The 27,313-nt window shown below is 41.6% G+C and overlaps 1 protein-coding gene across 5 annotated transcripts in view; it reads left to right on the plus strand.

The window, feature by feature from the left end:
- The window catches only part of Lct (lactase), a 49,095-nt gene extending 34,755 nt beyond the window's left edge, over window positions 1-14,340 (plus strand). For 2 of the 5 annotated variants that reach the window (XM_087197775.1, XM_087197798.1), the window contains 8 exons: window positions 1,069-1,380; window positions 1,515-1,713; window positions 3,129-3,331; window positions 5,303-5,412; window positions 9,587-9,721; window positions 11,490-11,713; window positions 12,421-12,651; window positions 13,609-14,340. In XM_087197775.1, the coding sequence (XP_087053901.1) occupies window positions 1,069-1,380; window positions 1,515-1,713; window positions 3,129-3,331; window positions 5,303-5,412; window positions 9,587-9,721; window positions 11,490-11,713; window positions 12,421-12,651; window positions 13,609-13,826 (1,632 nt within the window). In that variant the 3' untranslated portion in view covers window positions 13,827-14,340. Of the gene's footprint in view, window positions 1-1,068; window positions 1,381-1,514; window positions 1,714-3,128; window positions 3,332-5,302; window positions 5,413-6,982; window positions 7,421-9,586; window positions 9,722-11,489; window positions 11,714-12,420; window positions 12,652-13,608 lie in introns of those variants that run through there. The other 3 variants (XM_087197781.1, XM_087197785.1, XM_087197792.1) reach the window with 3 other exon arrangements.
- Window positions 14,341-27,313: the final 12,973 nt, after the last annotated feature.

Genomic DNA, 27,313 nt, shown 5'->3' on the forward strand with positions numbered 1-27,313 from the left:
AATCTAGCTTCTAATATCCTCAACGTAGTCTATTTGATCATTTTCCTGCCCTCCCTAATGTTCTCTCTGCACAGACAGCTCACATGGTGGGTGCTCCTGGACCCTGCTCCTCTCACCACCAAGCCTGGATATGCATTCTTATTTATTTACGTATTTTATCTATTTATTTTTTAATAAATTTTATTTTATCCTATTCCCTCCAAACCCCTTCTCCTCCCTATGTACAAAAGTTTTGTTTCCATTTTTTTCCTTCTATTTTCACTTTTTTTTTTCTTGTCCCTTCCTTTCTCTCTTCCTCTTCCCTTGTTCTCCTTCCCATCTGAACACTTTCTTCCCATTTCCTAACATCCATTATACATCTCAGTCCTTATTGGACATGCATTCTTGATTAGAATGCTGGCACTAGCTTAGATGTGTCCAGTCTCATGTCACTCCATTTAAAAAAAATGTATTAGTACATGTTTGCAGTACATAACGATTACATTCATCATGGGGAGTTGGTACGTGTATATACACATCTTAATTTTTTTCATCCATCCCCTCTCTTCCCTCCCACTCATTCTATTGAAGTGTTTTAAAGTAAATTACAGAAATTGTACCTATCATACTACCAAAGTGTGAGATAAGTATTTTTCCAGTGGCTTGTGGTCATTTTATTCACAGAATAGGTGGGAGGAAAGGAGGCATGCACAGAAACAGTGACATATGTCTTAACTAGAAATTTTGCTTCCACACCTAGCCATCTTTACAATTTGGCTGTGGCTAGGGGTGGCAGCAGGTGTGAAACTTTTCACATCTTTAGTGAACATCCACCATACACCAGGCACTGTTAATTGCTGGAGCAAAGTGAAAGACACATTGCCTAGACCTTAAGGTTTGTGGGGAGCCAGTTGTTGTGCCCAACAGCATAATGCAGTGTGATGGTGCCGTGCATGTACCCAAAGTATGGGAGTTCAGAAACTGGAGGAGGCCAGAGAAGGCTCCAGGTGATGCTGCTAGGCACAGTCCTGACTTGGGATGTGCCCTCTGACAGAAAGGAATTTATGTTTGACTGAATGACTTCATTAGACCATGTTTTGTCCTCCTGAGATCGAGGGTGCATGGAGAGCAGATGGAAAAGGACTTAGTATTTGGGATATGTATTCTCACACACCACTAAGGATTGAAAACGATGATACTGGAGATGTGGCCTGCGACAGTTATCATAAGATTGCCGAGGATGTAGTTGTCCTGCAGAACCTGGGTGTATCCCACTATCGCTTTTCCATCTCCTGGACTCGCATCCTCCCTGATGGAACCACCAAGTACATCAATGAAATGGGCCTGAACTACTATGTGCGGCTCATCGATGCACTGCTGGCTGCCAACATCGAGCCCCAGGTGAGTGTGGCCCTGGCCAGTGAAGTCCACTCTCTCAGGCTTAGCCACTGGCACATTTATGCCAGTGCATCTCACGTCAGTGGCTTTCCATGGAAAGTACAACTGGAAGAACTGCTGATCTGAATCTCTTACAGGTGACCCTGTACCACTGGGACCTACCTCAGGCACTCCAGGATGTTGGAGGCTGGGAGAATGAGACCATTGTGCAACGGTTTAAAGAGTATGCAGATGTGCTCTTCCGGAGGCTAGGGGACAAAGTGAAGTTCTGGATCACACTGAACGAGCCCTTTGTCATTGCTTGCCATGGTTATGGCACTGGGGTATCAGCTCCAGGTAAAGGTCTCAGGGCTTGATTTGTCATGAGCTCTTTGGAACATGGCATTCTTAGCACCTTGAAGACATGAAATCCAGGTGGCATGGGAGGAGGCAGCACTTCAGAAACCCCACCTCCTGCTTAAGGCTGCGAGGATTTCCCCTCTGACACATGTGCTAAACATAGCGTTCACATCTTAGTACCTCAGGATGACTTCATTTCTTTGCTCTGTGACTCTGATTTGCCTCAGGTGGGAAGCTCTGTAAGAACAAGGATGTGGGAAAATTGATGTAGGAAAGGACAATTTGTCAGGCTATTTGACTCCACAACCTGTTTTCATACTTCCAATATTCTAATAATTCCAACAACTGATTTGCATGACCTGAGCTCACTTAGTGACAGTGAAACCTGACTCAACCCACTTAGTGTGAGCATTCCTAAGTTCTGCTGCATGTTCTTCACTATGGAGAGCTGTCCTGGGCCCTGCTGCGGTGACACACAATATATATACAATTTGTTACTTTTCTAAAATACAAAAATATTTACTTCCAATCAGGGTGTTTTGACTAAGCAATTGTGAACTGTCTTTGGCCCTTGAAAGCCATCCAGCTTCCCTTTCCTCTGTTGCTAAGCATATGAGGTAAATTTGTGTCCATTTGCATGGTGATTCCTTGGGACTATGTGTAAAAGCTGAAAAAAGAGGGGGCGGGGATTTAGCTCAGTGCTGCACTTGCCTGGCAAGCACAAGGTCCTGAGTTTGATTTCTGGTTCCAAAAAAAAAAAGCTGAAAGGAGGCATGGAGAGATGACCTCCAGCCATCATGAGTTACGTCTCAGTGGGGCTTGTCTGGCACTGGTTTAAGCAGCCTTTCCTGCAGTATTTGCTCTCCAGGAGTCTCCACCTCAGATGTTCCTTCTGCTAGTGATGGTCTCCAACCCTAACTCTGACAGTGGGTCCTCCAACCCCTGAGGCACATATTATTGTAGATATTTTACCTGAGATACACAACCATTCTTTTGGAGGAGGGGAACAGAAGGTCACATTTCACAAGTGCCTTCTCCTTGCCAATCAATTTTCTTCTTTTAAAAAATGTTTTATTAGCATGTTTCAGAACATAATTACACTCATCATAGGGAATTATTACATGTCCATAACACATTTTAATTCTTTTTATTTCCCTTCACCTCCGTCCTTTAATTTTCTTCTCACAAGCACACTCTGCAGTCGATTCTAACAAGGAAGAAAAAAAAATACAAGAAACTTAAAAGGCTGCACTGCTTGACCAAAGTGATATAGCCATCCTAGTGAGAGGTAGTAGTCGAGGGTTTGAATTCATTTTCCAGATGCCAAAATCTTTCACCCAGAGGGGATATCGGTACGTAGGGAACTAATACTCTTGGTTACATTCATTCTGTTAGCATCTATGTGTTTGCAGGAATCTCCTCTAGGCCTGGCACTGCTCCCTACACTGCTGGCCACAACCTAATAAAGGCTCATGCTGAGGCCTGGCATCTGTACAATGATGTGTACCGCGCCAGTCAAGGTGGCATGATTTCCATCACCATCAGCAGTGACTGGGCTGAGCCCAGGGATCCCTCCAACCAGGAGGATGTGGAGGCAGCTAGGAGATATGTTCAGGTACGTTTTTCTCTTAGATTTTTTTTTTTTTTACTCCTGTCATGGTCTAATGCAAACAATTAGGATGAGAATCAAAGATTTGGGATGTAGGCTCAGCTTCACTATCAGCTGATTTTGTGAGCTTGGAACCACATAACTTTTTGTTCCTTAGTTATTTCTTTTGGGAACTGGAGATGTCCTACCTGCTTCATTGGTTTACTGTAATTAAAGTGGTGAATTTTTAAGGGTTGGGTTTTCTTTTAAGTGTTGGAAAATTAGTTGTAGATGTAGTCCTTACTGGATGTAGCATAGCTTTGAAGCCAACCACAAAAAGAAGTCCCATCTCTTCAATCTCTGCTCTGACTCCCAGCTCATGGAGCTGGGCTGCACACTTCACCTCTAGCTGTCGCCATTCTGTTTGCTCCAGCCTAAGAATTTCTTAAATTGGGTAATTTAGACTCCGTAAACTTGGTACTACATCTAATTTGCTAATTCCATCAGTTTGAAATAGGACAAGGACATCTTTTGGTTGTAGAATTTCATCCCTAGGAATAGACACACTGATCGTAAGCAGGTGTTGATATAGCCCCGCTGTATTTCAGTCGGAATCCTGACGAGACAGAGAGGAATGGCCCTTATCCACAGTACAGCTTTTCTCTGGATCCTGCTAGTGCCTCTCGGGTTAGAAGGCACCCTCTTCCATGTTTTGGCATCAAGAGAAAAAAGGCAAGGTCTCTATCCACCAGATGCGTCCCCATTTTGGGGAAAGGAGTCTGCAGATTGTGGCACTTTGACTCTCTTGGAGGGACACCACAGACCTTGGTTTGCCAAACTCTTCTCAAGAGAGCTTGACAAAGGTGGTCAAATTAACAAGTGCATTCTTCATCTCAGATTCACAAAATTGGTGAATTAGAACAGTAACTGTTCCCCTGAAGTCAACACCCCAAATTTGGGAAATGTTAGGTTTGTAGTATCATTAGATTAAGCCATATATTGGGGAGCTGTGATGGTTCTGCCCAGGACTATGACAGACACATCTATTTCAGTCAATTTCCATAAGATCTGGTTTATTACCTTAGAGTACATTTAAGTTGCAAATGGGAAGGGGACCAAGAGATGGAGGGAAGAGGAAGGTGAAGTAAAAAGAATTACAATGTGTTATGTACATGTACATGTACCAGCCCCCTACTATGAACATAATCATTATGTACTGCAAATGTGTACTAATTTTTTTAAAAGTAAGCTCTACCAGGGTGTGTGTGTGCTTCAAGCCTCATCTGAGTGGAAGGCTGTCTTCATGCCACTTCAAGCATCAGCCAGCAGGTGAGGGAAGGATTTGGAGACCAAAATAGTCTCTCAGGCCCTCCAGCACTATGTTTGGGTGCCCGTATCCTCCTAACAATAGGATATCCTAGACCTCACGAAAGAAAATAGGTTTCCTAGGGCAAAGCTCAGTGTAGGGTTCGTGCCATTTCACCAATCCCCAGCACCAAAAACCAACCAAACAGAAGTTGAATAATTTGTTTCTACTTTAGGGCTTTGAACCTAATACTTATAAAACAACGTGGGCAGTCAGGCAACTCAGTCCTTCCCCTGTGTTCTAGTTGATCCTCATGTACTTTGATGAGAAAGGACCAGGATGTAAGTTCAGCTGCTCTGTGGTGAGAGGGAATAGGGCCTATAGGTCTCCAGTGTCCCCTTCCTCTTCTGTCCAGCCCTCCTAGAGGCAGCCAGAAAGAAGAGTGCCAGGGCCAGTGGCCATTCAGTTCCTCTCACATCAAGGGTTAATTCCTGAGAAATGGCCTGCCTGGAGGGCCATGGCACAGTGATGCAAACTCAGACACAGGTGGAAAGGCCTGTGGGCACCTAGGCTACTACCTGGAAGAGGAGAGAGAGGGTCAGGAAGGGGATGTGACTGCTGAGCAAGGCTGTTTCTGACTCTTGGTGTGCCCACCTGTGAGGCCAAGGCTAACTGTCCTCTGCTCCCTGCAGTTCATGGGAGGCTGGTTTGCACATCCTATTTTTAAGAATGGAGATTACCCTGATGTGATGAAGACACGGATCCGTGACAGGAGCTTGGCTGCAGGCCTCAACAAGTCCCGGTAAGGTCTTGTGTCCACAGTGGCAGGCACATGGGGGCTGGGAGTAGAGAGGTGGCTCTCAGACAAGCAGCCAGGCCTCTGAACTTCTTGGTTGGGAAGATTACACATGACAGTATATGAAAGGCTCAGCCCAGCGCCTGGCCCTACCACGGTCTTGACAAAACAAAGTTGCTATGCTTGTTATACTTCAGAACAGCCAGGGATCTGTCCCAAGGGCAGTCTCCTCTTAGGAATCTTCCTACGGTGGTAACTCGGTTCTTGTTAATTGCTTCTGGGAGGTCCCACAAGTATACCAAAAAAGATGATTACCAAACAAATCGTTTTGCCTGGAAAGGGTAGAGCCATGAGGCAATTGACACCACAAGTTCTTGCTGCCATCATGAGAACCAAATGAATGAGAACTGGAACAAAATTTTGTGACAAAATGCAAAGGGTGCCAAATCTGACAAATTTCAAAGCAGCTGAGTACCAAGGTATGACTATAAATTCCCCAGCTTATCCTATCATACTTGATCGCTTCATTAGTGGGTTAATTGCAGACATGTGCATTTTGTTATTTGGCCAGCAGGTGGCAATAGTTTACACCAAATTATCCCTAATTCCTGGCTCATTCCTCTTCTGGTTAAAGAAGTAACAGCAACATCAAGGGCAGCTTCCACTGGTACTTTTATTCCTACTTAGAAATAAGTAAACTGAGGCACAAAGATTAGAGTAAGATCACCTAGCTAGATCTGAAACCAAGCTGTCTGCCTCCAGGGTCCTCTGGGTATAAGAATCATCCTGCTTGCATTAGAGCTGTGATATGTAGAAGGGCACAAAGTGATGTTTACTGGCCTTATGGCACATACAAGTGCTAAGGTAGAACAGCTGACCACAAGCAGAAGATGGTGAAAGAGATTCAGCAGGTGTTCCTACCATAGCTTTTGAGTCATAAAGCCCAGGTGTGAAGATTTAAAAATCCAGTTCCCATCTTATAATGTACTCAGCCTGTTTAAGTCTTGCTCAGCAGGCTGCACCTAAAGGTCTGATATGCCAACTCTGAGAACTCTGGCCCACCTACACAACTTTGCTTGAATACCTACTATGTGTCTGAGTCAGAGCCCAGTGGGGTCCATGTAAAGAGAGGATTTCAAGTCTGACTCCTCCAATTGCTAAAAGACTAACTGGGAAATCTGTCCTGGAATCCTGTTCCACAATTTCCTCAGTATGAAGAAAACTTGAGGGTGGGGGACTTCATGGACAAGGCAGAACATCAGTTGAGCTGGGCCCTGAAAATGACTAGCACTTGGGAGAGCAGAGATTCCATCCAAGGGCTGGGAGAGTGAGTCCAGGCCCACAGGTAAGAATGAGGGGCGTGGGCAGCTGACAGTAGGCTGAACCAGCAGGGGCTGGGGCACATGGTGGAGGGCGTGAGACCCAGGCAAAGTGTCTCTGCCCAGTAACAACAAAAGGATTAACAACCTTAACTGCCAAACTCTAGATAAAGGCAACCCTCTTTAGATAGGCAGTCATAAAATAACAACACTGATAACCTTTTGATTTATACGGCCTATTCCTTTCTCCCAATGAGTCCTGACCCATCTTCCCTAAAAGACAGTTGACAAAGGAGCCAACCACCCTCACTGGAGCAAAGATAGCCTATTTAATAAATGGTGTTGGAAAAACTGGATTTCAACCTGCCAAAGATTAAAACTAGACCCATCCTATCACCGTGCACTAAACTAAGATAGAAGTGGATTAAAGATCTAAATATCAAGACAGAAACAGTAAACTTACTGGAAGATAAATTATTAGGTAGAACTCTTAATGACATTGGCATAGGAAAAGACTTTATGAAGAAATCCTCAGTAGCATGGGAGCTAGAACAAAGAATCAACAACTGGGATCCATCGTATTAAAAAGCTTCTGGACTGCAAGAGAAACCACCAACAGAGCCAATGGACAACCCACAATGTGGGGAAGAAATTTTTAGCAGCTGTACCTCAAAGGTCTACTATCGAGAATATATAAAGAATTGAAAAAAATCAGACCCCCCAAATTCAAAGACCCAGTTCAAAAATGGGCATCTGAAATGAACAGACATTTCTCAGACAAACAAGTAAAAACAGCAAATATATGAAAAAATGTTCAACATCACTGGTCATTTGAGAGATGCAGATGAAAACAACACTGAAATTCCACTTCACTCCAGAAAGAATGGCTGCTATTAAGAAATCAACCAATAACAAATGCTGGTGGGGGTGTGGAGAGAAAGGAACCCTTCTCCATTGTTGGTGGGAGGGCAGACTGGTGCAACCACTGTGGAAATCAGTATGGAGATACCTCCAAGAACTAGGACTGGAAGTCCCATTTGACCCAGCTATTTCCCTGGTGGGGATCTTCCCCAAAGAATTAAAAGAATCATACCACAGCGATATATTTGTGCCTACATTTATTGTGGCACAGTTTATAATAGCTAAAGCTTGGAAACAGCCCAAGTACCTATCAACTGGAAACTGGATAAAGAAGATGTGGTTTTTTAATAAAATGGAGTACTACTCAGCCATAAAGAATGAGAAACTAGAGACATTTATAGCTAAATGGATGCATATTGAGGCCATACTCTTAAGTGAAATAAATAGGACACACATGTAAATACCGAATAGTTTCTCTAGTGTGAGAAACTGAAAGTGTAAATAAGGATTAAAATGAGTAATTGATAATTTGAAATAGGAAAAGGTCCAAAGGTGTAGGGGTGGTGGGAGGGGAAGGGGAAAGGGAAGGGAAAGGAAAGATTATGAGAAAAGAAAAAAAATGGAAACAAATCTATGTAAATAGGGAAGGGTGGAGGGGGTGAAGGGAGGGCAGGGAATGGGGGAAAAAATAAGAACCAAGATATATCATGTACAGGTACAAGCACCCAATGATAAATGTAAATGTATTGTATACCTAAAATGTACCAATAAAAGAATTAAAAAGAAAAAAAGACAGTATGTACAGATCTCCTTATTTAAAGCTAGAAGGCCTCTTTAAGCTAGAGGAAAAGATCTTGTCAAATTGCAACTGTAAACACAATACAAGTGCTCCTACATCCACACTGAGATTTGCAAGGTGCTAAATGATCCAGGAAAATGACATTCTTTAATCACATTCGTTGCCTCACCTCTTTCCACATCCTCAAACCCTTACAAAAAAACTAATCTCTCACCCTAACGTGATTGCTCTCTTGGAAACTTCCCTGCTGGCCCCCTGACAGCATACCCTACACAGAATAAACTTTTTAGTAAATAGTTTCACCATCCTCCGTATGCCGCATGCACAGCAGCCTTGGCTCCCCAGGCCCCAGGGAGAGTGAGGGTGGGGCTGGGCTTTTATCACCAGCATTTCAGAAACCACAGGGAGGGATGTTTTGATCCTGTGGGTTAATGGTAGCGGAAAGGTTAAGAGGAAGACCTCTGCCAGAGGCCTATGCAGAGCATCAGCAGGCAACACCCAAGCCAGAAGCACCAGGGCACAATGTCAGCAGTTGGGATTTGGCAGAAAGGGAGCTTTTCTTGCTGCACATAAGTGCATGTTACTCAAGTTTTACAGAAAAGTTGCCTCAGAATACATGGCAAATGCCCATCTACAAATTTCAGTGAAATCATGAGTGGAGAAGTCTAAACACCAAGTATTCAATTTGCTAAAAATTTCCCCTATTAATAAGGATAAACTTTGGAGGAAAGAGGCCATCTGAAACAGCCAACTACAATAAAAACAGACGAACTTATTAAGGGCAGAATAGGGAAATGCAAATTATAAAAGATAAGTCATCTCAAGGTATGTACCTTAGACACACTCGATTTTGAAATCTATCATGAATAGTAAATAACAGAATCTGTTAATGTTTGAAGAAAATATAAACTGTGTGGCTGGCCCTGCAGGGGGTTTAGGGGGTGAGTATAAAGGTCAAATATGGTTGCATCTTGCCAACAAGAAGAGGTCTTTAGGGCCAGAGGGAAAGGCTGTGCAGGGGAGGAAGAGACCCAGGGACTCCCTGCATCCCCCAAAGGCCTCTTTCCCCAGCCAGCCACAGGCTGAGTCCTGGCCAAGGGACTGGAGTTCAGTGTGCTTTCTGTCCCTGCCCCAGGGCATCCTTACCTCAAAGCATGATCCTTCCTGAGGCCTCTCACCCTTACTGGCTCCTTCCACCCAGGCTCCCGGAGTTCACACAGAGTGAGAAGAGGAGGATCAATGGCACCTACGATTATTTTGGGTTCAATCACTATACCACTGTCCTGGCCTACAACCTTAACTATGCTTCTGTCTACTCTTCCTTTGACGCAGACAGGTAAGTCTGTTAGTCGGCCAACTGGTGCTGGAGCAATCCTTAGAGCAGAAAGCCCAGCTCTTACTTAGAGGCTGGTACAGCCTCAGGCCTGCTGAGTGCACACATCAGGGTTTACAGGGTGCTCAACAGTTCCTGAGACCCCAGCTGCCATCTCCAGCAAACTGAGACTTTCCCAGGTAAATGGACTGCTTAGTTCTTTGAAAAACTTTCAAGGGAAGTTATTTTATTTTCCTGCCAAATTTGCTTTAATTCTTTTTTTTTTGGTACTGGGGATCGAACTCGGGTCCTTGAGGTTGCACAGCAGGCGACGAAACCACTGAGCTAAAACCCTGGCCCTTGCTTTACTTCTTGGATTGAGTCAAAACAAGATTTTTTTCCCTTTCCAAGGCAAAGGTCAAGTTATTATTTCTGTGTTTAAAAAGTAATACATGTTCAATGGGCCGAGGATGTAGCTCAATGGCACCATACCTGCCTGGCAAGTGCAAGGTCCTGAGCTTGATCGGGTTGGGGGGATACTTGTTCAATGGAGGAAACATTAGAAAACAGGAAATTTCTGTCATTACATGCGATGGGCATTATTCTGCATCTCTTTATTATAGTTTATATCTTAAATATTTTTTATAATAAGCACGATTTAAATGTATATATTTTGTTCCCTTTCAATAACCTTTAAATACCAGTAGCTCTGGATCTGTCCAGGTTCATTTTTTGAAAACAAGCTCTTATCCCTCTGCGCCCTCTCTGCTGTGTGAAATCACCCAAGTTAGGCTTGCAGAGTGCTGTGAAGACTCTAAAGCGCCCCTCTCTCCTTCTGACTCTCTTGGTGTCAGAATGCTAGTGCTGGGACTATCTCCCCAGCAACCTCTACAGCTTATAAAATGGCCTACATTCAGTTCAGCTGAGTAAGAGAAACCACTCACAGCCCTTGGGAAGACGAGCTGAGGGCATGCAGAGCTGCTGACCTGTATGAACAGGAGCCTACGGAGGGTGAGGCTGCATGAGCAAGGCCATTCCTCCACACAGGTGAAAGGCTCCAAGATGGACAGCTGAAGTGGCTTACTCAATGTCACATCAGCCCTGAGGGGGCAAGCAGAACCAGTAAAGAGATTTTAAGGTCATTTGATTATTCTGCGTTTAGTATGACCTTTTAAGTCAAGATGAAACCTAAGTGTTTTCCTACTATAAACCTGCTTTTTTTTTCAGCAGGAAGATTCCTTTATATGTGTCAGTATTTTTCAGGAAGATTCCTTTATGATGGCGAATTTGATAGTACACAGTTCTAGAGCAGGGCCTCAGTTGCTGGACCACAGGAGGCAGGAAGGAGGTCTTCAAGGGACCAACCCACTACAGGGTGGGCATTACACAGATACTCATGCCAGGCACGGCCACCCATGCACCTCTCCAAAATTCCACCCACCAGTTCAGTCAGGAACTATGTTGCTTTAATTCTTTTTTGGCTATGGAAGATAAACACCCTGATGACAGGATTTCAGCAAGTCTCTAGTCATGACAAATACGGACATCCAAGCTCTGGATGAGAAACATTCATCTGACTTCTCTTGCAAGTACCAAAGAGATAGAATTTTTTCTTTATGATCTGTTGAAATATTTATATACTTAAAAAAACAACTAACAGTCCATTCTGCGCTGTTTCCCTGAATTTCTCACGATCACTGGTCCAATAGCTAGAGAGACTTGCTTTGTTTTCTGTAAAAAGCCTTGTGAGATTTATAAAACAAGACCTAATCTTCAGTTTTTTAATTGACAGGGGAGTTATGTCCATTGCAGATCAATCTTGGCCAGTTTCTGGCTCCTTCTGGCTGAAGATGACACCTTTTGGCTTCAGGAGAATCCTAAACTGGTTGAAGGAGGAGTACAACAACCCACCAATTTATGTAACAGAGAATGGAGTGTCTCAGCGGGGAGAAGTAGACCTGAATGACACTGCGAGGATTTATTATCTCCGCAGTTACATCAACGAGGCCCTCAAAGGTAAGAGAGGCCACCCCATCACTGTTGGAAACACTGCCAGTGTCTGCAGGAAGGGAGCGGTGCCCCCACAGGACCCTTCCTAGATCTGTATCACAAAGCAAACCTAGCTGCTCCATACAGGCTGCTAGACCTTAGTCCCTGGCTTGAGTTGTCTGCTCCCCTTGACCCTCCCTGGTGTCTGAAGAGCAGGGCCTTCCGAGGCAGAGCCAGGTGGAGGCGGCTGGGTGGTTGTCTGTAAGGTCTGTTCCTTAGGCAAAAACTGGACACCCTGGGCTCTACCCTAATAACTTGGGATGGAGCTGTGAGCAGAAGGGGACAGAAAGTGATGCTGAGTCAGTCAGTCCAGCCAAGGATACGGTTAAGATTCAGGTACTGATTTTCTGTAGGGAGGAGTGTTGCTGCTCTAAGCCTCTGACCCAGACCAACACACTCTGATGCTGGGGGAGAGCGGGTGGCACAGAGGGGTTAGCTCAGGCAGCCCATGTTCACAACTCCCACTCAGGGCTGAGCTTGTCTAAAAAGATGCTGGATGCACTGCAGCTCTTCCATAGAGCCTGCCAACGACCATGCAAAAGGAGGGCCGCCCACACTCACCTTACTGCAGAGGTTGGGAGCACGGGGAAAGTGTGGGCAAGTTGGCTGCAAGAGACCTGGCAGCAAGGTGTCTTGAAACAGAGGGGCTCACACTCTGGCCTGTGTGTGGGTAGCTGTGCAGGATAAGGTGGACCTCCGTGGATACACAGTTTGGACGGTGATGGACAACTTCGAGTGGGCCACAGGCTTCACAGAGAGGTTTGGCCTGCACTATGTGAACCGCACGGACCCTTCTCTGCCAAGAATCCCTAAAGAGTCAGCCAAATTCTACGCCTCCGTAGTCCGGTGCAACGGCTTCCCCGACCCTGCAGCAGGGCCTCACCCTTGTCTCCAGCAGCCAGAAGGTACGGGACTCTGGGAGGGACCAAAACCAATGGCTGAAGGGACGGAGGCAGGGTCTTTTTAGTCTGTCTAGTTTATTACCTTTCTGTTTCTCCACTGACTTCATTCATTCAACCAAGATTTTTTAGTGCTTGGGATGAAAAGATAGACATGTAGGGCCAGGTAGGGTGATGTATACTTGTAATCCCAGCACTCTGGGAGGTGGAAGCCAGAGCATCACAAATTCAAGCCCAGCTTGGTCAACATAGTGACTTAGTGAGACCCTACAAGACTGTCTGAAAATAAAAAATGAAAACAGGCTGGAGATGTACCTCATTGTGAAGGCCCTGGGTTTAGTCCCCAATACCACTTTAAAAAAAACTGAGGGCCAGGGATTTAGCTCAGTGGTTTTGCCGCCTGCTGCACAAGCATAAGGTCTGGAGTTCGATCCCCAGTACCAAATAAAAAAAGAAACAAAAAAATCCCGAAAACACAAACACCAGGAAAGGACATTTAGGGCTACTGGAATGTTAGCAATGAGGCCTAGATTCTTCTTCCAACCATACCACAGCCGGCTGTGTGCCACCCCAGGCAAGAAACTAGACAAGTGCACCTGGGCAGTTACGAGAAACAAACAAGAGAAATATGAAAGCAGTGCTTTGTACAGTGTGAGCCAAGTGTTTGCTGAGTGACTGAAAAAGTATAAATTATGCAAATATTAGACATTTACCCAATTTAGTTTATATTCTCATTGCCGATAGAGACTGAAAATATACAAGTACTTAACTTTATTCAGAGGCTCTTAATAAGTGGATCAGGCACATTCACAGCAGCAAAGATGGCTCTGGCTATGCAGGTTTGGGGGTACCATGTTCGCTTGACTGCAGGGGTCCAGGTTGGGCATTTCTAGGGTGACAGAGATCTGAAAACTACTTAGATCAGCACTGGAGCACAGATCACCCTTTGCTGTCCTCTCCTAGATGCTGAACCCACCACCATCCCCGTGAGAGAGGAGGTGCCGTTCCTGGGGTTGAAGCTCGGCATCACAGAAGCACAGACAGCTTTGTATGTACTCTTTTCTCTCATGCTTCTTGGAGTCTGTGTCTTGGCATTTCTATCTTATAAATACTGCAAGTTCTCCAAGAAAGAGAAAACACAACCAAGCCAACAAGAATTAAGTCGTATTAGTTCATTCTGACAAATTGCCCCCTTCTCAGGTTCTGTGAAGCAAGCCTACTTAGGATTTTGTATTCTGCCCATATTAGAGTGCTTCACTGAGGCTTCTCACTGTTAGAGATAACTTCAATCTAGAAGGATTTGAGTTCCTGATTAAAATAGAAATAATCTGCATCTTGCTCCACTACTGGGAGTTCATTTGGGCATTAGAGGAGCCTGCAGGTGATTCTTTCTTTTTTTTTTTTTTGGTACTGGGGATCAAACTTGGGACCTTGTGCTTGTGAGGCAGGTGCCAGAATCACTGAGCTAAATCCCTGGCCCCTGCAGGTGATTTTTGGGAATGTGTACATAACTGAACTTGTCTGTTAAATTTGTTTTTAAAGATGAAACTACAAGTAAAAACTAAAAATACTTTATACGAAATCAACTCCACTATGTAGGTGGACTGCAATGCCATCTCCTGCCCTGTCTTCACACTCTCTCCTAGCCTCATACTTTGTGCTAATCAGAAAATAAACACAGTACTATGCATTGTGTCCTATCTCGTACTTCTTTGAGAAAATTACTGACTTGAGAAACTGAGTTCAACAAAAGTTATGAGATCATACTTATCATTTGGCCTCCTACTAACTTTTCTGAACTAGACCAGATACCAAAACATATCAAGAGAGGTGGCCTCTGAATGATCCTCTACACTTCTACCCATTCCCCCATCCCCCCCATTGCCACATTTTATGCTGTCCCTGGTTCTCTTGCCTATCGGACAATGTTTTTTCTCTTTTTTTTGCAGTACCGGGGATCTAACTCAGGACCTTGCGCTTGTGAGGCAGGTGGTACACCACTGAGCTAAATTCCTTGCCCCCCCCATCGGTTTCTAAGGCCCTGAGCAAGGGTGTCAAGGCCCAGGTTAACTGACCTTTGTTCATTTAGTCTGTTCTCTCCCTCCTCAGCAATTTGTCACTGCTATGAATTGCATGTAGGTCCCTGACTATCTCATATATCTTCCTATTTCTGCAAATACTACCCCTGCTGCCTAAGATGTCTTGTCTTCTGAAAATGCCTTCAAGCCTCTGCTCAAATAATGGACTTCCTCCTTTGGATGGCTTCTCTGAATTGCCCAGGTAGATCTTCCTTCCTCTACTTTGCTTATAAATGTCCCTCATTATAGCTTGATTGCATTATACTGAAATTGTGTATTTCTCTGCTGCCAGCTTTTTAAAAAAATTGGTACCAAGGGATTTAACCCAGGGCCTTCACACTGAGCTACATTCCCAGCCCTTTTCATTTTATACTTTGTAACAGGGTCTAAGCTACTGTTGGGTTACCTAGATTGGGTTCAAACTTGGCAATCCTCCTGCCTCAGTCTGTAGCTCAAAGGTACAGTACTTGTAGCATGTGCAAGATCCCAAATCTAATTCCTAGTAGCATACATACACAGTGATTTTTGGCTAGGTTTAAGAGTGATAATGCTTGAAACTGTTTTCTGTAAGCATTCCTTACCTGAATTGTCTACAGAAAATTCCTACCAAAATGTTCCACTGCCATTAGTCCCAACCTGGAAGTCTGGGTGGTGTATTTTTCTCTAATAATAGAAAAAGTCAGACAGGGGTGGTTTTAAAAGTGATATTAGACATTTCTTAGCAAAAAGATTAAGTATCATAACCTGTCCATTATACTTAATCTCAAAATTGAACATGGGGGAAGGCACCAACAAGATGAAGTTTCACACATTAAGTAAACTTGTAAGAGCTAGGATAAATCTATGAAGGAAAAAATATTAAAATATAAAGCTAGCCAGGCCTGGTGGCACATCTATAATCACAGCACTTGGAAAGCTGAGGCAGGATTGCCACGAGTTCAAGCCCAGCCTGGATTACATAGTGAGTTCAAAACCAGCCTGAACTACACAGCAAGAACCTGTCTAAAAAAATTATATATATAACTTTTATATTAAATAATATATATAAATAATAAATATATAATATGTAATTATATATAAACAGAATATGAGACAAAGTTTGCATGCCAAATTGGGGGAGGATGGATGATCCTCTAATTAGTGGTGGATCCACAGGTTAGCTCTTGAGGATGTTAGCTATGGGTCTGGAAGAGAGGCAGGCTCCTTCACTGGCAAACAGATTTAAACAAATCAAAGAAAAGTAAGCTATGAGAATATGAAGATACAAAAAGTTATATTCAGTTGAGTAGCAGGATACAAAATCAATAGCATTCTTGTATACCAATAATGAGCCCACTGAGAAATTAGGAAAACAATCCCATTAACAATAACTTCAAAAAAACAATTAAGGGGCTGGGGATTTAGCTCAGTGGTTTCGTCACCTGCTGTGCAAGTGCAAGGACCTGAGTTCGATCCCTGGTACCCAAAAAAAAGGGGTGGGGATTTAGCTCAGTGGTTCCACCACCTGCCTCACAAGCACAAGGTCCTGAGTTCAATCCCTGGTACCAAAAAAAGAAAAGAAAAGACCTTTATAACTAGACTGTGGTACACTGGGAAAAAAAAGGAGAGAGACTGAAGAAGACATCAGAAAATGGAAAGATATTCCTTATTCCCAGATAGGCAGAAGCAGCATTGTCAAAATGGCCATATTACCTACCAAAAATTATATATAAATTGAATGTAATCCCAATGAAAATACAAAAACATTTCTCACAAAACTAGAAATAATCCTAAAACTTATATGGAACCTGGAGACCCAAAATAGCCAAAGTAATCCTGAGCAACAAGAGCAAAGCAGGATGCATTACAATATCAGATTTCAAGTTATATTACAAAACAACAGTGATAAAAACAGCATGGTGTTGGTGCAAAAACAGACATGTTAATTAATGGAATAAAATTAAGAATGCAAAAATAATCCCAGATACCTTTAGCCATCTGATCTTCAACCAAGGGGCCAAAAACAGCACTAGAGAAAAGACGGCCTCTTTATTTTTAAATTCTTTTTGGTACCAGAAATTGAACTCAGGACCTTATGCTTGCCAGGCAGGTGTGGCATCACTGTGCTAAATCTCCAGCCCAATAGCCTCTTTAATAAATGGTGCTGGAAAAATTGGTTATCCACATCCAGAAGAATGAACCTTGACCCATTTCTATCACCCTGTACTAAAATCAAATCAAAATGGATCCAAGACCTAGACATAAAAACAAACACTGAAACTGCTGGGAGGTAAAATAGGCAGAAGTCTTGGAGTCTTACATAGGCAGACTTTCTAAACAGAACCCCAACTGCACAATAACACCATCTATCAACAAATGGGATTATATCAAATTTAAAAAGCTTCTGGGCCAGGGATTTAGCTCAGTGGTTCCTCTGCCTGCCCTGCAAGTGCAGGGTTCCAAGTTCAATCTCTGGTACCAAAAAAGAAATTAAATCGCTTCTGGACAGGGGACAGGGATTTAGCTCAGTGGCTCCGTGCCTGCCTTGCAAGCACAAGGTCCTGAGTTCGATCCCTGGTACGGGTGTATGTGTGTGTTCTGTTCAGCACAGGAAAAAACAGAGTGAAAACCTACAGAATGGGGAAAAGTTTTGCCAGCTAATCCTTGGATATAGGACTAATATCTAGAAAATATAAAGAACAAAAAAAATGGGACCTCCCCCCAAATAAAAGACCCAATAAAAAACTGGGCAACTGAAATGTATAGATACTTTTCAAAAGAAATACAGCAGTACAGGTCCGGGGATTTAGCTCAGTGGCACCATGCCTGCCTTGCAAGCACAAAGTCCTGAGTTCGAACCCCAGTACCACTGAAAAAAAAGGAAAAAAAAAGAAATACAGCAGTACAAATAGGCTGTGGGTACATGAAAACCTGTTCAGCAACTCTGGGCATCAGAGAAATGCAAACCATTCTATTTTACTCCAGAAACAATGGCTATTATCAAGAACTGAGTAACAATTATTGGCAAGGCTGTAGGGAAAAGGAACACTTCTATACTGTAGTAGGAATGTAAATTAGTACAACCACTATGGAAATCAGTATGAAGATTCCACAAAAAATAAAAATAGATGGGCTGGGGAATTTAGCTCAGTGGTTCTGGCACCTGCCTCGAAAGTGCAAAGTCCTGAGTTTGATCCCCAGTACCAAAAAAAAAAACCAAAAAAAAAAATAGAAATTCCATTGGGTATTTTCCTAAAAGAGTTAAAGACATCATTACTACAGTTATATATGCATACTCATGTTTATAGCAGTACAATTCATAATACTGGTAGCTAAATCTTGAAAGTGGCCTATATGTCCATCAACAGACAAATGGATAAAAAAAGTGCTATATATACACAATAGAGTACAACTCACCCATAAAGGATAAAGTTCAGTCATCTGTAGGAAAATGGATGCACTTTGAGCCCATAATGCTAAGTGAAATAAATCAAACTCAGGCTAAATATATGGTTTCTCCTGTATGAGAAGTCCAAAAAATAAAAGATGACAAGAAACAGGAGTAGACTTTGTAGGGATGGAAGGGGGTCTTGGGGTGAAGGAAGACAGAAAAGAATGGAGCACTAAATAGGATCAAGGTGTAATATGCATATGTACCAATTCCCATGAGGAGTATGTTTATTATGGGGTTTTATTTTTGTTTTTGTTTTTATACTGGGGATCAAACTCGGGACCCTGCGCTTACAAGGTAGGCGGTGGCACCACTGAGCTTAATCCCCGGCCCTGAATACTTTTATTATGTACTGCAAACAAATACCAATAAAATTTTTTTATTAATTTTTTTTTTGGTTTTTTGGTACTGGGGAATCAAACTCAGGTCCTTGAGCTTGGCGAGGCAAGCGACAGAACCACTGACCTAAAATCCCCAGCCCCAATAAAAGTTTTTTTAATTAAAAAAAGGGAAGGAAAGAAATAAAGGTAGCAAGACTCAAGACCCAGGGGTCACAAAGAAAAACACTGAGCTTGGAATGGTGTCACATACCTATAATTAAAGCACTCTGGGAGCCTGAGGCAGAAGGATCACAAATTCAAACCTGGCCTAGCCGATATAGTAAGATCCTGTCTCAAAGAACTAAAAAAAGGGGCCCTGCCCCTTTGGCGCAGAGGAGTGCAGGTCCACAGCAGGCTGTGGTAAGTCCAGTGGCCCTGGCTCTTTGGCAGAAAGGAACGCAGCCAGACACACACACACACACGCCTCTGGCCACTGGGCCAAGCCAGCACTTGGATCCACACCACAGAGGGACAGTGGGTCAGAAAAGACATTGATCTGAGCTCCAGAAGATAGAACAGAAGTGAACAAGAGGGCCTCTCTGAGGTTCCTAGATGAAAACTGAAGCCCACTGGAAAAGTGAAGAAAATCACTGCAATAAAGGCACCCAGACCACCGTACTTGGTAAGTTGGAGGGATCACCACCTCCCATCAGAACCTGGATTATCTTCAGGGATAAGGCAGCTGGAACCTGCAATAGAACCTTGCAGAGTTCAACCCTGTAGCAGTTCAGGGAGCTCAACTTAGGCCTTGCATGCAGAAATCAGCCTGAACCTCAAGTGACAGCTGCTGGCTTGCTCAGACTAATTGACTTGGATCTGCATACTCCTCCCACACTGTCTATAGTGACAGCAGAGACATACCCTGAAGGGGCCTTTCATTTTTATTTTTTATTTTCAAAGTAATTTTTTCTCTTAGATATTTTTTTCTAATTTTTATCCATTCTTTTCTCTTTTCAAATTTTTTCCCTTATTTTCTCTTTTCTTCATTTTCTCTGCCAACTTGTTAATCATTTCTCTCCCTTTTTATTCCTGTTCCTGACCTAATTCAAATTTTTTTCTTTTTTAACTTTTTCTTTTTTTTCCCTTTCTTGATTGTCATTAGTTTTAAAGGAAAGTCAATACAGTTTCTAGCCTCCCTATTGCTGTTAGGTTGTTCTGGTTTTGTGTTTGTTCTTTCGTTCTGTCTTCTTCTCTTCTCTTCAACAGCTTCCTAGAGTTTGTGTGATCTTCTTCTGCCCTCTGGCCTCACTTCTAACCTTTCCCTATCATACCTATCTATCCCTCCCTCCCCAACTCCTTCTAAGTCCCCATCTCAAAGGGTAAAGTTGCTATATTGAAGAGTTTATTCACTATAGACATATTTTGGGCTGCTCCATGATTTTGATATAATTAACATGTTTAAAAATTAATAGATTAATAACTATCACAAGGGCTGGGGATTTAGCTCAGTGGTTTCACCGCCTGCTCCGCAAGCACAAGGTCCCGAGTTCAATCCCCGGTGCCAAAAAAATAAATAAATAAATAACTATCACAAATTTTCATTTTCTAAACTGTGATTGCTGCTATTGTTGCTGATTGTATCATTTGGGCTAATGTGTTGTGATTGATCAAATCAGTTCCTGGTATACTGAAAATGTGATGGCCTAAGAGTCATTAGAGACTCAAAACCTAAAGGCCAGATATATCTGGAAGATGCTTCTGAGAAACAATCATTCCATAAAGGCTTTAAACACAAGCAACAAAGATACTTAAATAAGCAATACTGAAATATCAACCCAGGAACTGAACCAAAAACAGTACCAACAACAAAAATAAAAATGAGAAGACACCTAAGGAAGACACAAAATCAGGCTACCAGCTCACCAAAGGCAAATTCTGGGGGAAATGAGGTGGAAAAGTCTGATAATCAATCACCTGGACACCCTATACTGATGCCACAAGAAGTAACAAAACAGGTGAATGAAGCTCTAGAAAAATTCAAAACAAAAATAATTTCCCAGATAACCACAGAGATGGTGAGCAGAATGAAAGACGTGAATAGAGACTACAGAACAAAAACAGATTAAAAAAAATAGATGAGCTCAGGACCATGATGGAAACCATGAATGACCAGCATAGGAAAGAAATGGAAACCATGAATGCCCAACATAGTAAAGAAATGGAATCCATGAAACAGATGCAAACATATATCCAGGAGATTAAAAACTCCATTCACAGCAGAATGAGCAATTGTGAAGACAGAATATTAGATATAGAAGACAGGATGGCGGTCAACAACCATGAATAGAGAGATCTCTTAAAAATAGTAAGGGATAGGGCCAGGGATTTAGCTCAGTGGTTTTGCCGCCTGCTGCACAAGCACAAGGACCTGAGTTCGATCCCTGGTACCAAAAAAAAAAAAAAATAGTAAGGGACCATGAGAAATTGATCCAGCAGCTCCTAGATGATGCAAAGAAAAATAAGACTGATAGGAATCCATGAAAAATTATGAGAAAGTACAAATGACATAAAAAAACTGTTCAAAGAATTAATGACAGAAAACTTCCCAAACAGAGCGAAAGAATTTGACATAGAGATGAGTGAAGCATATAGGACTCTAGCTGTGATAAAAAAAAAAAAATCTACACCTAGACATATAATAATCAAGATCCCTAAACTCAACAGAAGAACAAAATACTACAAGCAGTTAGAGCAAAGAAACAAATCACATACAAAGGGAAACCCATCGGAATCACAGCAGACTTTTCAACACAAACCCTCAAGTCCAGGAGAGCCTGGAGGTATTTCAAGCCATAAAAGAACACAACCTCCAACCTAGACTGATGTATCCTGCAAAACCATCTTTCAAAACTGATGAGGAAATAAGATAATTCTCAGGTGTTCTTTGTTGTGGAAGTTTCATGAATACCAAATGAGCACTCCAAACAATTCTAAACAAAATCCTGGAAAAATAAAATGAAGGTCATAACTCCATAAGGCCCAACAGAGCAAATCCACCAGTAAAGGCAAGAAATCAAAAAGGGGGGGGGGAATAAAAATAGAGCCAACAACAGGAAAATAACATGACAAGGATAAGCCAATACAAATCAGCTATAACCATCAACGTTAATGGCCTCAACTCACCAATCAAAAGAAATAAGACTGGCAGAATGGATTAAGAAGCAAAATCCAACAATATGCTATATACAAGAAACCCACTTAGTTCACACAGAAATTCAAAGACTGAAAGTTAAAGGATGGAAAACAGTTATCCATGCTACAGGAGCCTGGAAAAAAGCAGGGGTAGCTATCTTATTTGCAGACAAAATAGATTTTAGACTAAAACTAAGAGAGACAAAGAAGGCCATTACATCCTTGCAAAGGGAACAATCCGAAAGGAAGAGATGACAATCATAAATATAAATGCACCAAATACTAATGCCCCCAACTATACAAAACAGGTATTAATGGACATGAAAAACCAAATAAACACTAATACAATTGTAGTGGGGGCCCTCAATACTCCACTGTCACAAATAGATCATCTAGACAAAAAATCAACAATGAAATAATACAACTGAACCAAGCTTTTGAAGAAATGGACTGAATGCATGTCTACAGAGTGTTCCACCCCACAAAATCAGAATATACATTCTTTTCGGCTACACACGGGTCATTCTCCAAAACAGACCACATGCTAGGTCATAGAACATGTTAAGTAAAAGGAATTGAAGTTATCCCCTGTATATTATCAGATCATAGTGCAATTAAACTGGAGATCAATAGCATAAGAAACTTCAAGAACTGCACAAACACATGGAAATTGAATAACACCCTCCTAAACAACCAATGGGTCACAGAGGAAATTAAAGAAGAAATTAGACAGAAATATGGCAACACAACATACAGGAATCTATGGGACACAATGAAAGCAGTTCTATGCGGACAATTCATAGCAGTGAATGCCCATATTAGGAAAACAGAGCGAGCTCAAATAAGCAACCTAATGCTGAACCTTAAGCTCCTAGAAAAAGAAGAGCAAGACAAACCCAAACCTCATACAAGGCAGGAAATTATACAGATCAGAGCAGAAATCAGTGCAATGGAGATTAAGAGAACGATACAAAAAACTCAATGAATCGAAGAGTTAGTTTTTTGAAAGAATAAATAAAATTGATAAACCCTTAGCCAACCTTATCAAAAAAAAGAAAAGGCCCAAATTCATGCAAATAGGAACAAAAAAGGTGAAGTCACAACAGGTCCATCACAAATCCAGAGGATCATCAATACCTACTTTGAGAACCTGTACTCTAATAAAATGGAAAACACAGAAGAAATGGACAGATTCTTAGATACATATGAATTACCAAAGTTGAATGAAGAAGACATAAAAAGTCTAAACACCCCAATTACAATCAGTGAAATTGAAAATGTAATTAAAACTTTGCCAAGTGGCCAGGGATTTAGCTCAGTGGTTCTGGTGCCTGCCTCGAAAGCACAAGGTCCCAAGTTCTATCCCCAGTACTAAAAAAAAAAAACAAAAAACAAAAAACAAAACTTTACCAACAAAGAAAAGCCCAGGTCCTGATGGCTTCACTGCTGAATTCTACAAGACATTTACAGATGATCTATTGCCACTACTCTTTAAACTCTTCTATGAAATTGAACGGAAAGCAATACTTCCAAATTCATTCCTGGAAGCGTTATTTTGATTCCAAAACCAGGGAAAGACCCAACCAAAAAAGAGAATTACAGGCCAATCTCCCTAATGAACATAAATGCAAAAATCCTCAACAAGATAACAGGCAAACAGAATACAGAGTGTCATCAAGAAGATCATACACCCTGACCAAGTCATATTTATCCCAGGGATGCAAGGATGGTTCAATGTTCATAAATCAATAAATGTAATACACTATATTAATAGAGACAAGGACAAAAACCATCTGATCATCTCAATTGATGCAAAAAAGCATTCGACAAAATCCAACACCCATTCATGATAAAAACCTTACAGAAGGGCTGGGGATTTAGCTCAGTGGTTCTGCCACCTGGCTCACAAGCGGAAGGTCCCGAGTTCTATACCCGGTACCAAAAAAACCCTACAGAAAATTGGAATAGATGGTCTTTATCCAAACTTGATAAAGGTTATCTACGAAAATCCAACAGTCAACATCATACTAAATGGTCAAAAACTGAAAACCCTACACTAAAGTCAGGAACAAGAGAAAAATATCCACTTATCACCATTCTTGTTCAATATAGTTCTGGAAACATTAGCTACAGCAGGGCTGGGGATTTAGCTCAATGGTTCCAGCGCTTGCTTCGCAAGCACAAGGTCCCGAGTTTGATCCCTGTACCAAAAAAAAAAAAGACCAACAAACATGAGCCACAGCTATTAGACCACAGAAAGAAAAGGAATAAAAATAGGAAAGGAAGAAGTTAAACTGTCATTATTTGCTGACGATATGATACTCTACATAGAAGACCCAAAAATTTCCACCAAAATACTAGACTTAATTGACAGATTCAGTAGAGGAGCTGGATACAAGGTAAGCACTCAAAAGTCAATAGCTTTACTGTACACAATTAACAGACTGAGAGAGAAATAAAGGAAACAATTCCTTTCACAATAGCATCCAAAAAAACGAAATATCTAGGAATCAATCTAACAAAGGAGACAAAAGACCTCTACACTGAAAACTACAGCACTTTGAAAAATGAGATCAAAGAGGATATAAGAAAATGGAAAAACATCCCTTGCTCATGGGTAGGAAGAACCAACATAATGAAAATGGCCATACTTCCAAAACTGCTATACATTCAATGCAATCCTGACTGAAATCCCAACAGTGTATTTCACAGAACTACAGAAAATGATACAAAAATTCATTTGGAACCAGAAGAGACCTAGAATAGCAAAAGCAATTCTAGGCAACAGAGACATGATGGGGGTATCACAATCCCCAACTTGAAACTATACTACAAAGCTACTGTAATAAAAACAGCATGGTACTGGCAAAAGAACAGACCTGAGGATCAGTGGAATAGATTAGAAGATGCAGAAGCAACTCCAGACATACTCAGCCACCTTATCTTTGACAAAGGACCCAACCATCCTGACTGGAGGAAAGACAGCCTCTTTAATAAATGGAGTTGGATGAGTTCAATCCCCAGTACCAAATAAATAAATAAATAAATAGTGTTGGAAAAACTAGATTTCAACCTGCCAAAGATTAAAACTAGACCCCTATCTTTCACCAAGCACTAAACTAAAATCGAAGTGGATTAAAGATCTAAATATTAAAACAGAAACACTAAACTTACTGGAAGGTAAGTTAGGTAGAACTCTCGAAGACATTGGCATAGGAAAAGATTTCATGGACAAATCCTCAGTAGCACAGGAACTTGCACAAAGAAACAACAACTGGGATCTCATCTTATTAAAAAGCTTCTGCACTGCAAGAGAAACCACCAACAGAGTTGAGACAATCTACAATGTGGGAAAAATTTTTTTACCAGGTGTTCCTCAGACAAAGATCTACTATCTAGAACAAAAAAAGAACTCAAAAAAAATCAGACCCCCCAAATATAAAGACCCAATTCAAAAATGGCCATCTGTGGCACCTGCCACACAAGTGCAAGGTCCCGAGTTCGAGCCCCAGTACCAAAAACCAACAAAAACAAAAATGGGCATCTGAAATGAACAGACATTTCTCAAGTAAAAACAGCAAATAAATATATGAAAAAATGTTCAACATCATTGGTCATTCGAGAGATGCAGATGAAAACAACACTGAGATTCCACCTTACTCCAGAAAGAATGGGTGCTATCAAGAAATCAACCAATAACAAACGTTGGTGGGGCTGTCAGGAGAAAGGAACCCTTCTCCATTGTTGGTGGGAGTGCAGACTGGTGCAACCACTGTGGAAATCAGTATGGAGATACCTCAAAAAATTAGGATTGGGCCGGGGATTTAGCTCAGTGGTTTTGCCACCTGCTGTGCAAGCACAAGGACTCGAGTTCAATCCCTGGTTCAAAAAAAACCCCCTAGGATTAAAGGTCCCATTTGACCCAGCTATCTCTCTGCTGTGTTTCTTTCAAAAGAATTAAAAGAATCATGCCACAGTGATATATGCACACCCATGTTTATAGCGGCACAGTTTGTAATAGCTAAACCTTGGAAACAGCCCAAATGCCCATCACCTAGAGACTGTATAAAGAAGATGTAGTTTTTTTATAAAACAGAGTACTACTCAGCCATAAAGAAAGAGAAACTAGAGACATTTATAGCTAAGTGGATGCACATTGAGGCCATACTCTTAAGTGAAATAAATAGGACACACATGTAAATACCGAATAGTTTCTCTGGTGTGAAAATACTAAAAGTGTAAATAAGGTTCAAATGGTATAATTGATAATGTGAAATAGGACAAAAAAGGTCTAAAGGAGTTGGGAAAGTGGGAAGGGTAGGGGAAAGGAAAGAAGGGAAAGGAATAAATATGAGAAAAGGAAAAAATGGAAACAGTCTTTGTAAATAGTGAAGGGTGGAGGGGGTGAAGGGAGGGCAGGGAAATGGGGAAAAAATAAGAACTAAGATACATCACGTAAAGTTACAAGATCCCCACAATGAATGTAACCATATTTTATACCTAAAATGTACCAATAAACTTAATGAAAAAAAATAAAAAATAAAAAAGGGTTGAGGATTTACCTTGGTGCAAAGACCCTCAATACTACCAAGAAAAGGAAAAATGAGAGAGAGAAAAAATAAAAACAGATAAATTTGACCATATAATACTGTGGCAAAAGATTATCATCCACATATTAATCAAAAGATAAAATATTTATAACATAAGCTAGAAAAGGACTTTTCTTAATGTACATGTAATTCTTATAAATCAAGAAAAATAGGAAAAGCATTGGCAATTTCACAGTAAGTCAAAATGTTAAATAATTTTAAAAGATGATCAGCTTCATTCTAGATAAACACAATGCATATAAACTGCATGTAAGTTTTCACCTATAATTTTGACAAAGATGAATAAGTATGCTAATACAATGTTGGCAAGGGAAAAGTTTTCATAAACTGTTGGTGGGGGGCTGAATCCACATAGTCTTTAAAGGAGCCAATTTGGTAACTTTTTTTTTTTTTTGGTACCGGGGATGGAACTTGGGTCCTTGCACTTGCACAGCAGTCGGCGAAACCACTGAGCTAAATCCCTGGCCCTTCAATTTGGTAACTTTCACAATCCAAACCACAAAAACCCTTCAACTTAGTGAATTATAAAATCATATTAACAGGTACATTTTTCACATTAATATGTAGACTATACCTTTCTCCTTAAGGATATTCACTGTAGCGATGTTTGAAACAGAAAAATAAAATCAAAGCCAGGTGTGGTGGCGCATGCCTATGATCCCAGCACTCGGGAGGCTGAGGCAGGAGTATCACTGTGAGTTCAGGGCCAGCCTGAACTACAAAGGGAGACCCTGCCTCAAAAAACCAAAAGAAAAAAGAAAGAAAAATAAAACCAAACAAACAAGACATTTCTTTTTTTTTTTTTGGTAGCGGGGATTGAACTCAGGTCCTTGTGCTTGCGCAGCAGCTGGCGAAACCACTGAGCTAAATCCCTGGCCCACAAGACATTTCTAATAACCACTGAATGCCACCACACCATGGACAATAAATCGGGGTACTTACATCAAATAGAATGCTATTCAGCCATTAATAAGAGTGAGGTAGCTATGTGCTGACAGGGAAAGATCTTTATGAGTAAAAAAGCAAGGTGCAGGGTAA

The sequence above is a fragment of the Heterocephalus glaber genome, unplaced genomic scaffold (assembly GCF_053883595.1).
Source record: "Heterocephalus glaber isolate CG9 unplaced genomic scaffold, H.glaber_assembly_v1.0 deba00000347, whole genome shotgun sequence".
NCBI classification, from domain to species: Eukaryota; Metazoa; Chordata; class Mammalia; order Rodentia; family Bathyergidae; genus Heterocephalus; species Heterocephalus glaber.